This window comes from Heterodontus francisci, chromosome 45 (assembly GCF_036365525.1).
Source record: "Heterodontus francisci isolate sHetFra1 chromosome 45, sHetFra1.hap1, whole genome shotgun sequence".
Lineage (NCBI taxonomy): Eukaryota > Metazoa > Chordata > Chondrichthyes > Heterodontiformes > Heterodontidae > Heterodontus > Heterodontus francisci.
In genome coordinates this window covers 12,288,964-12,303,121 of record NC_090415.1, presented here as the reverse complement: position 1 = coordinate 12,303,121, position 14,158 = coordinate 12,288,964, and the positions used below count along the sequence as shown (strand labels likewise).

The following is a 14,158-nucleotide window of genomic DNA, read 5'->3' as shown; positions in this document are numbered from 1 at the left end:
CACATAAAGTAACTGAGGTACATCGCAAAATCCACATTTACATGTCAGAAACAGACACAGAGAGGAAAACACACACTCACAAATTGTGCACAGATAAATACAGAGTAATAGCCACATTCACATTACAGAGACTGGTAGATGTAGGGTCAAACCCACAATCAATTACCACAATCATAAAGTTACAGAATAAATCAGATAATTGCACTGCAGGAACTGACAACATGCTGGGTAAAATCCTCATTTGCGTATCAGAACTGAAAGGTTAAATATTGATCCCACATTCACTTGCCAGAACATTTACATCTCCATGTACAGTGTAAATGAAAATGGAAAATGCTGGAAATACTCTGCAAGTCTGGCAGCACCAGTGGAGAGAGAAATTCAGTTCACATTTCAGGTCAATGACCTTTGATCAGGACAGACCTTTCTGATGAAATGTCATTGACCTGAAAGGCTAATTCTGTTTCTGTCTCCACAGATGCTGGCAGTCCTGCTGTGTATTTACAGAATTTTCTGCTTTTTTTTCCAAATTCCAGCATTAACAGTATTTTGCTTTGTATTAGGTGCAGTTTAAAGATCTTACTTCAATACCAGTAATTGACAAGTACGAAGGAATACTCGTATTCATGTAAACAGAAAGTGAGCGATTCAAACCAAAACCACCGTTCAATTCATCAGTAAATAACAGGTACAGAAAACAATCCACTCACATCAGAAGCTGGCAGGTAGAGTGAAAAGTGCACATGCACATATCAGTAAGTGACAGAGATAAATATAGTCACATTCCACATTCTGAGATAAAGAATGAATCCCTCACACACACCATACAAAGAGGGACAGATATTTGGACAGATCTAGGTGTGTAAGAGATCCTTCATTGTTCCTTAAATATAAACAAACAGATCCTGTCTTTCAGAGTGGCAGATGCAGAATAAGTTCTACACTCAGACTGTACCATTGATGAACAGCTACAGAATGAATGTCATTCATAAAAGTGGGAGTTCCAGAATTTGGGCTGAGTGATGATGAAGGAATGGTGTTATATTTTTGAAGTCAGGATGTTGTGCAAACTAGAGATTAAATTGCAGGTGGTAATGTTCTTAGAAGCTTGCTGCCCATGTTCCAGTCAGTAGCAGATGTCATGGGTTTGGAAGGTGCTGTTGTACGGTACTTCCTCAGGTTGATGCAGTACATCTTTTAGATGGGACACACTGTGTACTGGTGGTGGAGGGAGTAAATGCATAACCTGGTGAATGGTAAGATAATCAAGCCTGCTGATTTGTCCTGGATGGTATCAAGCTTCTTCGGTGTTTTTAGAGCTGCACTCAACCAAGCAAGTGGAGAGTAATCCATCAGAATTCTGACTTGTGGCTTGTAGGTGGTGGAAAGACTTTGGGAAGTTCTCCCTGTGTCTGCATGGGTTTTCTCCGGGTGCTCCAGTTTCCTCCCACATGCCAATGACTTGCAGGTTGATAGGTAAATTGGCCATTATAAATTGCCCCTAATATAGGTAGGTGTTTGGGAAATATAGGGACAGGTGGGGATGTGGTTGGAACATGGAATTAGTGGAGGATTAGTATAAATGGGTGGTTGATGGTCGGCTCAGACTCGGTGGGCCGAAGGGCCTGTTTCAGTGCTGTATCTCTAAACTAAACTAAGTTAGGACATGAGTTGCTCATCATAGAATTCCCAGTCTCTGACCAGCCCTTGAAGCCATAGAAGTAATATGGCAGAAAAAAGAGTAAATCCTATAGTCAATTCCCATAAAGCAACATGCACATAAGAATGGGCATGTGCAAACAAGATACTGACATGCCTTAGACACAAGCTGCAAACACTAATCATAGGCTCATGGAGACAGAATAAAACCACAATCACATACCAGTAACTGAGAGGTACATAGTAAAATTCACATTCACATATCAGGAACAGAAAGGAAAGAATAACACTTGCTGGCAAATCCAATACAGACAGACACAGAGTAAGAGCCACATTCACATTCCAGAGACTGACAGATCAAGAGTAAACACTCCAATTAATTACAAGTAACAAACAAGAACAGAATAGAATACATACTTGCATTTTAGTATCTGACAGGTACCCAGAATAAAATACACATTCACGTATCAGAAACTGACAAGTGAAGAGTAAAAGTCACAGTAATATGTCACAAACTGACAGATACAGGGTGATCTCACATTCACTTGCCAGATTATAAAAGGTAATGAAAAAAATCTTTCTTCCAGACCTGAAACTGACAGGCACAGAATAAAGGAGTGACTTACATTGCAGTAAGTGACCAGAATGAGGAAAATCCATATTCACATGTCAGAAACTGACAGCTGAAGAGTAAAATCTGAAGTAACATCACACTCTGACAGATATGGATTGATGCCACAATTACTTGCCAGCAACTAGCAGGTACAGAGTAAAGATCTTTATTCCATACCAGAAACTGACAGGTACAAAGAGGGATGAGGTCATGCAACATGAACTTCGGAAGGTCGGTAGCAGATTAAAGAAAAGGGGTCCGCAAAGGTTGTAATCGCTGGATGACCCCCGCTGCCACGTGCAGGTGAGTATAGGAATAGGAGGATAGAGCAGATGAATGTGTGGCTGAAGAGATAGTGCAGGAGGGAGGGCTTTAATTTCCTGGATCACTGGGTCTGTTTCTGGCCAAGGTGGGAATTGTACAAGTTGGACAGATTGCACCTGAACTGGATCGGGACCAACAGCCTTGCTGGGAGGTTTGCACGTGCTTTTGGGGGAGGGGGGTGAGGGGTGGGTGGTGGTTGTAAACTAATTTGGCAAGGGGGTGGGATACAGAGGGGACGTGCAGTAAGGGTTGATGTACAGTCAAATATAGAAGAGAAACTGAGTCAGTCTGCAAGGCAGAGAAAAGACAGACATGTTAAGACACAAGATAACAATGCAAGGCTGGATTACATCTATTTTAACGCAAGGAATCTTACTAGTAAGGCAGATGAATTGAGGCCATTTATTAACACATGGAAATATGATATTATTGTTTTCACGGAGACATGGTTGAAGGAAGGGCAGGACTGGCAGCTCAATATTCCAGGGTCCAGAAACTTCAGGCATGACAGGGGAGGGTATAACATAGGAGGTGGCAGTGCACTGTTGATCTAGGAGTCAATTACTGTATAAGGAGGGATGATATCTTCACACATTCCTCAAATGATCCATATGGGTAGAACATAAATACAAAAAGGGGGGTAATCACTTGGCTGGGAGTGATCGACAGGCCTCCAAACAGTCAGGGAGAGATAGAAGAGCAGATATGTAGGCAAATCTCAGAGAGGTGTAAAAATAATAGGGTAATAATTGTAGGGGATTTCAACTTACCCAATATCAACTGGGATCGTCTTAGTGCAAATGGCTTAAAGGATGCAGAATTCTTCAGTTCATACAGGAGATCTTTTTGAGCCAGCAGGTAGAAAGTCCTACAAAAGAAGGAGCCGTGCTCGACCTAATCCTAGGGAGTGAAGCCGGACAAGTGGTAGGAGTGTCAGTGGGGGAGCATTTCGGGGATAGTGGCCATAACTCTGTAATATTTAAGGTAGTTATGGAAAAGGACAAAGAGGTACCTGAAATAAATGTACTCAATTTGGGGAAGACCGATTTCAATATGATAAAACAGGATCTGGCCAAAGTGGACTGCGAGAAGCTACTTATAGGAAAGTCTACATCAGACTAGTGGGAGTCATTCAAAAAGGAAATAATGAGAGTTCAGGGCCAACATGTTCCCATAAAGGTGAAGTGTAGGACCAACAAATCCAGGGAACCCTGGATGTCTAGGGATATAGAGGATTGGATAAGGGAAAAAAAAAGAGGATTAGGGCAGAAAACAGCGGAGGCGCTAGAGGATTATAGAAAAAGTAAGGGGGGGTGGGGGGAGGTGGTACTTAAAAAAAAATATATAAGAATAATAAGCAGAGTGAGGAGGTGACTTGAAAAAAAAGTCGTGTCTAACAAAGTTGATTGAATTTTTTGAGGAGGTGACTCGATGTGTAGATGAGGGTAAGGCAGTTGATGTTGTCTACATGGACTTCAGTAAGGCTTCAGATAAGGTCCCACATGGGAGATTGGTTAAGAAGGTAAGAGCCCATGGGATCCAGGGCAATTTGGTAAATTGGATTCAGAATTGGCTTAGTGGCAGGAAGCAGAGGGTGATGGTCGAGCGTTGTTTTTGTGAGTTGAAGTTTGTGACCAGTGGTGTACCACAGTGATCGGTGCTGGGACCATTGCTGTTTGTAGTGTACATGAATGATTTAGACGTGAATGTAGTAGATATGATCAGTAAGTTCACAGATGACACGAAAATTGGTGTCATAAATAGTGAGGAGGAAAGCCTTAGATTACAGGATGATATAGATGGGCTGGTAAGATGGGTGGAGCAGTGGCAAATGGAATTTAATCCAGAGAAGTGCGAAAATGTGAGGTGATGCATTTTGGGAGGCCTAACAAGGCAAGAGAATATACAATGAATGGTCAGATCCTAAGATATACAGAGGGACTGAGGGACATTGGTGTACTTGTCCATAGATCACTGAAGGCAGCAGCATGGGTAGATAAGGTGGTTAAGAAGGCATATGGGATACTTGTCTTTATTAGCTGAGGCATAGAATATAAGAGCAGGGAGGTTATGAGGGAGCTGAATGAAATGCTAGTTAGGCCACAGCTGGAGTACTATGTACAGTTCTGGTCAACTCACCAAAGGAAGGACGTGATTGCAATGGAGAGCGTGCAGAGGAGATTTACCAGGATGTTTCCTGGGCTGTGGCATTTCAGTTATGAAGAGAGACTGGATAGGCTAGGGTTGTTTTCCTTGGAGCAGAGAAGGCTGAGGAGGGAACTGATTGAGGTATACAAAATTACACGGGACATTGATAGTACAGATCGGAAGAAAACGTTCCCTCAGTGGAGGGATCAACAACCAGGGGAGATAGATTTAAGTAATGGGCAGCAGGTTTAGAGGGGACTTGAGGAGAAAATATTTCACGCAGAGTGTGGTTGGAATCTGGAACACACTACCTGAAGGGCTGGTAGAGGCAGGACCCCTCATAGCATTTGAGAAGGATTTCGATGAACACGTGAAACGTCATAGCATACAAGACTATGGGCCAAGTGCTGGAAAATGTGATTCGAATAGATTCATGCTTGATGGGAGGCAAAGACACGGTGGGCCAAAGGGCCTGTTTCTGTGCTGTATAACTCTATGACAAATGTAAAGGAAAGCCAACATTCAGATAGCAGAAATTCACAGATCCAAAGCAAATCCACCATACAGTTCAGCAGAAAGTGACAGGACAGAAAAAACACACACTCACATACCAGAAATTGGCATACAGAATAAAATTCACACGCCCGTATCAGAAACTAACTTGTACAGATGTAAATCCACAATCATACAGCAGAGAATGAGATGTATGACTAAACCCAGCTTCTGACACTTGAGGCTAACGTACACAGAGTGAAAACAATGCTCATGTCTCGTACCAGAAACGGCCAGATGTAGATCACAACCCACACTCACATATCAGAACTGGCAGGTACCTTGTAAAATATCTCTTAATGAACCACTGACAGGGAGACGATACAGTCCACATTCGTTCATCAGAAACTTACAGATACAGATAATAAACAGTACTTACATACAACAGATTGAAAGAAACAGGTTAAAACCCACTCTCATATGTAGACATCTGATGGGTACAGAACACAGGTGAGGCCTCCAAACCAGAGACTGACATGTCGAGTGAAAACAACGCTGGCATGTCATCAATTAACATGTGCAGTGTAAAGCTACACAAAAATGCCTCTTACTAACAGGTACAGAGACAAAATCAAACAACCTTTCATACCAGAAACTGACAGGTGCAGATTAAAATCCAAATTCACAATTCAGAAATTAACAGATAAAGAGAAAGTCCCAGACTCCAAAATCAGATATTAACAGATGCATAACAAAACCCACGCTCACAGAACAAAACCCATCATCACCCATTTAGAAACTGAATGTTACAGAGAAAAATGGAACAGAATCACCTATTGAAGATTGAAATTATTGAATGAAATGACCAAATCATTGACCATAGATTGACAAATACAGAGTAAAAGCCACGGGTAAATATCACATACTGATGGGCACAGAATGAATCCCACACTCACGTGTCCGGCAGGGAAGGACAAATATTTCGCGACCCAGAATGTCTATGCATTTCCTCCTGCCATATTCCACATATGTGACCAAATAGATGCTTTTGTTAACACCTCAAAAACATCATCCCTGCCAGTGTTATCATATTATATTTGATCAATTATTTCAACTCCACAACCCTCCATATTTTTTCAGACCTGTCTTTCCTGAATATTTGTCGCCAGTAATAATAAGTTGCCTTGCCTCGCCTAGTTTCAGCCAGAATTATGTAATGGTCACGATATAAATCTTTCATAATGAAAACAAGAAATTAGAATTAGAATTAGAACATTACAGCGCAGTACAGGCCCTTCGGCCCTCGATGTTGCGCTGACCATCTGACCTACACTATTCCATTTTCATCCATATGTCTATCCAATGACCACTTAAATGCCCTTAAAGTTGGCGAGTCTACTACTGTTGCAGGCAGGGCGTTCCACGCCCCTACTACTCTCTGCGTAAAGAAACTACCTCTGACATCTGTCCTATATCTATCACCCCTCAACTTAAAGCTATGTCCCCTCGTGTTTGCCATCCTCATCCGAGGAAAAAGACTCTCACTATCCACCCTATCTAACCCTCTGATTATCTTGTATGTCTCTATTAAGTCACCTCTCCTCCTCCTTCTCTCCAACGAAAATAACCTCAAGTCCCTCAGCCTTTCCTCGTAAGACCTTCCCTCCATACCAGGCAACATCCTAGTAAATCTCCTCTGCACCCTTTCCAAAGCTTCCACATCCTTCCTGTAATGCGGTGACCAGAACTGCACGCAATACTCAAGGTGCGGCCTCACCAGAGTTTTGTACAGCTGCATCATGACCTCGTGGCTCCGAAACTCGATCCCCCTACTAATAAAAGCTAACACACCATATGCCTTCTTAACAGCCCTATTAACCTGGGTAGCAACTTTCAGGGATTTATGTACCTGGACACCAAGATCTCTCTGCTCATCTACACTACCAAGAATCTTCCCATTAGCCCAGCACTCTGCATTGCTGTTACTCCTTCCAAAGTGAATCACCTCACACTTCTCCGCATTAAACTCCATTTGCCATCTCTCAGCCCAGCTCTGCAGCCTATCTATGTCCCTCTGTACCCTACAACACCCTTCGACACTATCCACAACTCCACCGACCGTCGTGTCATCCGCAAATTTACTAACCCACCCTTCTACACCCTCATCCAGGTCATTTATAAAAATGACAAACAGCAGTGGCCCCAAAATAGAACCTTGCGGTACACCACTAGTAACTAAACTCCAGGATGAACATTTGCCATCAACCACCGTCTTCTTTCAGCTCGCCAATTTCTGATCCAAAGCTCTAAATCACCTTCAACCCCATACTTCCGTATTTTCTGCAATAGCCTACCGTGGGGAACCTTATCAAACGCCTTACTGAAATCCATATACACCACATCCACGGCTTTACCCTCATCCACCTGTTAGGTCACCTTCTCGAAAAACTCAATAAGGTTTGTGAGGCACGACCTACCTTTCACAAAACCGTGCTGACTGTTGCAAATGAACTTATTCTTTTCAAGATGATTATAAATCCTATCTCTTATAACCTTTTCCAACATTTTACCCACAACCGAAGTAAGGCTCACAGGTCTATAATTACCAGGGCTGTCTCTACTCCCCTTCTTGAACAAGGGGACAACATTTGCTATCCTCCAGTCCTCCGGCACTACTCCTGTCGACAATGACGACATAAACATCAACAACAATGGCTCTGCAATCTCCTCCCTGGCTTCCCAGAGAATCCTCGGATAAATCCCATCTGGCCCAGGGGACTTATCTATTTTCACTCTTTCCAAAATTGCTAACACCTCCTCCTTGTGAATCTCAATCCCATCTAGCCTAGTAGGCTGTATCTCAGTAATCTCCTCGGCAACATTTTCTTTCTCTACTGTAAATACTGACGAAAATTATTCATTTAACGCTTCCCCTATCTCCTCTGATTCCGCACACAACTTCCCACTACTATCCTTGATTGGCCCTGTTCTAACTCTTATCATTCTTTTATTCCTGATATACCTTTAGAAAGCCTTAGGGTTTTCCCTGATCCTATCCACCAATGACTTCTCGTGTCCTCTCCTTGCTCTTCTTAGCCCTCCCTTTAGATCCTTCCTGACTAGTTTGTAACTCTCAAGCGCCCTAACTGAGCCTTCACGTCTCATCCTAACATAAGCCGCCCTCTTCCTCTTGACAAGCCCTTCAACTTCTTGAGTAAACCACGGCTCCCTCGCTCGACAACTTCCTCCCTGCCTGACAGGTACATACTTATCAAGGACACGCATTAGCTGCTCCTTGAATAAGCTCCACATTTCGTTTGTGCCCATCCCCTGCAGTTTCCTTCCCCATCCTACACATCCTAAATCTTGCCTAATTGCGTCATAATTTCCTTTCCCCCAGCTATAATTCTTGCCCTGCGGTATATACATGTCCCTGCCCATCGCTAAGGTAAACCTAACCGAATTGTAATCACTATCGCCAAAGTGCTCACCGACATCTAAATCGAACACCTGGCCAGGTTCATTACCCAGTACCAAATCCAATGTGGCATCGCCCCTGGTTGGCCTGTCCACATACTGTGTCAGAAAACCCTCCTGCACACACTGGACAAAAACAGACCCATCTAAAGTACTCGAACTATAGTATTTCCAGTCAATATTTGGAAAGTTAAAGTCCCCCATAACCACTACCCTGTTAGTCTCGCTCCTGTCGAGAATCATCTTCGCTATCCTTTCCTCTAGATCTCTGGAACTATTCGGAGTTCTATAGAAAACTCCCAACAGGGTGACCTTTCCTCTCCTGTTTCTAACCTCGGCCCATACTACCTCAGTCGACGAGTCCTCAAACGTCCTTTCTGCCGCTGTAATACTTTCCTTGATTAACAATGCTGGATATACTCAGCTGGTTTGGCAGCATCTGTGGAGAGAGAAGCAGAGTTAACATTTCTGGTCAGTGACCCTTCTTCAGAACTGGTAAATATTAGAAATGTGAAAGGTTTTAAGCAAGTAAAGCGGGGGTGGGGCAAGAGATAACATGGGAGAAGGTGTAGAAAGGAAAATGTCACAGAATAGCTGACCAGAAGGTCATGGAGCAAAGGCAAACATTATGTTAATGGTGTGTTGAAAGACAAAGCATTCGTACAGATCGGGTGTTAATGGATGAAAATTGAACAGCCGCAAGTACAAATATGAAAAAAAGTGGGTAAGCAAACTGAACCAACTGAGGTGATATAAAATAAAATAAATATAAAAATAAAGATAAAAAGGAAAGAATAACTAAAAATAAAAGTAAATTGGGGGGCCCGTCATGCTCTGAAATTATTGAACTCAATGCTCAGTCTGGCAGGCTGCATTGTGCCTAATCGGTAAATGAGATGCTGTTCCTCGAGCTTACCTTGATGTTCACTGGAACACTGCAGCAATCCCAGGACAGAGATGTAAGCAGGGGGGAGTGTTGAAATGACAAGCAACCGGAAGCTCGGGGTCATGCTTTCGGACTGAGCGGAGGTGTTACGCAAAGCGGTCACCCAGTATATGTTTGGTCTCCCCAATGTAGAGGAGACCACATTGTGAGCAGCGAATACAGTATACCATATTGAAAGAAGTACAAGTAAATCGCTGCTTCACTCGAAAGGAGTGTTTGGGGCCTGGGATTGTGAGTAGAGAGGAGTAAAATGGGCAGGTATTACATCTCCTGTGATTGCAGGGGAAGGTGCCATGTGAAGGGGACAAGGTGGTGGGGGTAATGGAGGAGTGGACCAGGGTGTCGCGGAGGGAATGATCCCTTCGGAATGCTGACAGGGGAAGGGAGGGGAAGATGTATTTGGTCGTGGCATCACGCTGGAGGTGGCAGAAATGGCGGAGGATGATTCTTTGGATGTGGAGGCTGATGGGGTGGAAAGTGAGGACAAGGGTATCCTCGGTTGAGGAAAAAGGAAGACATATCAGAAGCGCTGTCATATAAATCTTTCATGTGGTTACTTGTGACTGCAGCTGACCAATCTTATTTGGCACGCTACATGGAGATAAGGACTTGCACTTCAATGCTCGCATTTGCCCCACTCAAAGAACAAAGAAAATTACAGCACAGGAACAGGCCCTTCGGCCCTCCAGGCCTGTGCCGATCCAGACCCTCTATCTAAACATGTCGCCTATTTTCTTAGGGTCTGTATCTCTTTGCTTCCTGCCCATTCATGTATCTGTCTAGATACATCTTAAAAGACGCTATCGTGCCCGCGTCTACCACCTCCGCTGGCAACACGTTCCAGGCACCCACCACCCTCTGTGTAAAGAACTTTCCACGCATATCCCCCCTAAACTTTTCCCCTATCACTTTGAACTCGTGACCCCTAGTAATTGAATCCCCCGCTCTGGGGAAAAAGCTTCTTGCTATCCACCCTGTCTATTCCTCTCATGATTTTGTACACCTCAATCAGGTCCCCCCTCAACCTCCGTCTTTCTAATGAAAATAATCCTAATCTGCTCAACCTCTCTTCATAGCTAGCACCCTCCATCCCAGGCAACATCCTGGTGAACCTCCTCTGCACCCTCTCCAAAGCATCCACATCCTTTTGGTAATGTGGCGACCAGAACTGCACGCAGTATTCCAAATGTGGCCGAACCAAAGTCTTATACAACTGTAACATGACCTGCCAACCCTTGTACTCAATACCCCGTCCAATGAAGGAAAGCATGCCGTATGCCTTCTTGACCACTCTATTGACCTGCTTTGCCACCTTCAGGGAACAATGGACCTGAACACCCAAGTCTCTCTGTACATCAATTTTCCCCAGGACTTTTCCATTTACTGTATAATTCACTCTTGAATTGGATCTTCCAAAATGCATCACCTCGCATTTGCCCTGATTGAACTCCATCTGCCATTTTTCTGCCCAACTCTCCAATCTATTTATATTCTGCTGTATTCTCTGACAGACCCCTTCACTATCTGCTACTCCACCAATCTTAGTGTCGTCTGCAAACTTGCTAATCAGACCACCTATACTTTCCTCCAAATCATTTATGTATCTGACACCCACTTTACTGGACGATTCGGTCCTGTTGATGGACGGAAGTGCAGAGGGGCGCTACATCCTGATTAGGAAGGGAACTATAGAGAGTGAAAAAAGAGACGAGTTCGTACTAGCAAAATAGAAATGGTTGATGAGGAAGAGGGACTCAGAAAGTCACTGATGTAGATGGATAAGGGCGGGCAAAGGGGTTTGGACGATCTGACTGCTGCGACAGTTTGTGTCTGTGAGAAGCACAAAATGTGATTGGTTACTTTAGACACCCAATCAGATAGATATAGAACATCAGGCAGTGACATCATTGTAAGCCAGCCAATCATGAACATGGCCTTCTCCCATTCCTCATTAGCATAGGGTTCTGGGGATGTCTATAAAATGCGAGCTTGGAGCAAAATTTTGGTTATTCTGTGTCTGAAGTTGATAGTGATCATGGTTGACGAGAAGAAAACTGCAGCACCTTCCAAGAAGGGCGCCAAGAAAGTTCTGAAGAAGGCGCCAACAAAGGGCAGCAAGAAAAGGAGAAAATCCAGGAAAGAAAGTTACTCCATCTACGTGTACAAAGTGATGAAGCAGGTTCACCCTGACACCGGCATCTCCTCCAAGGCCATGAGCATCATGAATTCGTTTGTGAATGATATTTTCGAGCGAATCGCGGGTGAGGCTTCCCGCCTGGCCCATTACAACAAACGCAGCACCATCAGCTCCCGGGAGATCCAGACCGCCGTGCGCTTGCTGCTGCCCGGGGAGCTGGCCAAACATGCCGTGTCGGAAGGTACAAAGGCGGTCACCAAGTACACCAGCTCCAAGTAAAAATCCGCAATGTACTGAAACACACCCAAAAGACAAAAAGGCTCTTTTAAGAGCCACCCACAACTTCTCTGAAAAAGCTACAACATTGTGTGTATAGTATCGACTTATATTGATTTATATATCAAGTGTCCTTGCCTTTGTGATCTCTGTTTTACTCCCATAGATTCTGGTTAATGCAGTTTCACTGCCCGTGCGATCTTTCTGTCTCTATTTAATAATGTCCCGTACATAAATTACTGGCCACTGACCATTTGTGAGGTTTGTTCTCGGACGTGTTTATATTCGGCCTCTTTTCTGTATTTCGACAATAAAAGCTGATTTAACGCACATCCATCAGTTCGCAGTCACTAATTTCCCGAGTTCAAGTTTGACCTCAAAAATTAATAAGTACATTATCTCGAACCCCTGGTGGTGTCGGAACCCTCCGTCTCACACGCTGACAACTGACACTGAAAATCTACACTCCGCTGTTGTCTCCCACGAATAACAAACAATCGTTCATCAGTGATGCGGTATTATTATGAAAATTGACATGAAATGTGCCCGGTTGGAGAATGTTGTGAAAGAGACTTTCTGCTCGCTGGTTTCAAAAAGGACAGAGAGTAAACCCGAATAGATGTCAGAATGTAAAAGCCAATCTGGAACTTGTTACCAAATGTAGAATAACACAATATGAAAAAGGTTTTATTTATTTAACCGTAAAAAAAGAACTATAAATATGATATTCTATATTGAAGTCGCCCCAATATATTGGCGGGCTTTTCAAATTTGAAAAATCGGTTGCAGTCTGACAATTTGGCGCCGTTATTTTCCGCCCTCATCTCCTTGGCGTCTCCTGATTGGTGAATTCAGCAGCTCTCCGATTGGTTACATGAAGAGCACAGAGCAGAGTGACCAATCAGCAGTGCCCACCACTCCATTCCTCCAGAAGGTACAAGGAGGAGGAATGTGGGCGGATCTCAACATTCTTCGTGAAAGTGCTTGTGAGATTGTGGAAATGTCTGGAAGAGGGAAGACCAGTGGTAAAGCTCGGTCCAAGGCCAAGTCCCGCTCCTCCCGAGCTGGACTGCAGTTCCCGGTGGGCCGTGTTCACAGGTTCCTTAAAAAGGGCAACTATGCTGAGCGGGTGGGTGCCGGAGCCCCGGTCTATCTGGCTGCTGTGCTCGAGTATCTGACAGCTGAAATCCTCGAGCTGGCCGGCAACGCGGCCCGGGACAACAAGAAGAGCCGTATCATCCCCAGACACCTGCAGCTGGCCGTCCGTAACGACGAGGAGCTCAACAGGCTGCTGGGAGGGGTGACCATCGCACAAGGCGGGGTGCTGCCTAATATCCAGGCCGTATTGCTGCCCAAGAAAACCAGCGCTCCGAGCACGAAGGGCAAGTGAAGCTGCCAGACCTGAATTTGTCAACCCAAAGGCTCTTTTCAGAGCCACCCACTTCATCTGTGAAAGGGCTGGTTACTGTCTGAGAGACGGTAATGTTATACTGTTCGCGTTATTTTGTGTTGGTATGAATTGTACTGGAGTCAAGCATTTATCTGCTCATCAGATGGAATGCATTTTAATTTTCTCTTGCCATATTTGTAAGTCTTTTTTTTTTACAATTCTACCGTTTATATACCACTAAGGCGTGTCTTGAGTTCTAAAATGAGCTACTCTGATAAAATGTCTTGTATACAATGGTGTCATTGCTCTCACACTGAGAACTGCAAGGTCCTGAAATTCCCAGCTACAATATGGAGACAAAGGAATCTGGGTCACTCTGCTTCAAGAGTTATCAGTGGACAGTAAAGAGGGTGGTCAAATCCTTCTGAGACGTTTATGTGCTGGAATCAACAAGAGATAACAGCTCTATCTTTTGCCAATTTGATGTCTCTTTGAAGAGCCGTTGTGTTATCTGATGCCAAACTCAGTTCCGGGCAGGGTCAGTTTTTTTTTCAGGGCAGTTGTTTCAAAGAAGCTGTCGGCTGATTTTAAAAGAGATGTTGCGTTTCGTGTTTTATTTCTGTACATTGTGGAGATTTACAAGGAACTGGGATAATTCGTCAGTGTTTTTGTCCCTGCCAAGGCGGCGTGCTTGGA

The 14,158-nt window shown here is 44.0% G+C and overlaps 1 protein-coding gene across 1 annotated transcript; it reads left to right on the top strand.

Moving 5' to 3' along the window:
• Window positions 1-11,694: 11,694 nt before the first annotated feature.
• Window positions 11,695-12,385, top strand: LOC137356135 (histone H2B 5-like). The gene has a single exon (XM_068021936.1). The coding sequence runs from the start codon at window positions 11,695-11,697 to the stop codon at window positions 12,073-12,075; it is 381 nt and encodes a 126-aa protein (XP_067878037.1). The 3' UTR covers window positions 12,076-12,385.
• The last annotated feature ends 1,773 nt before the right edge of the window (window positions 12,386-14,158 follow it).

What these genes read in the sequence shown, in the direction of transcription:
- LOC137356135 (XM_068021936.1), top strand. Translation starts at nt 11,695, where the DNA reads ATGGTTGACGAGAAGAAAACTGCAGCACCTTCCAAGAAGGGCGCCAAG.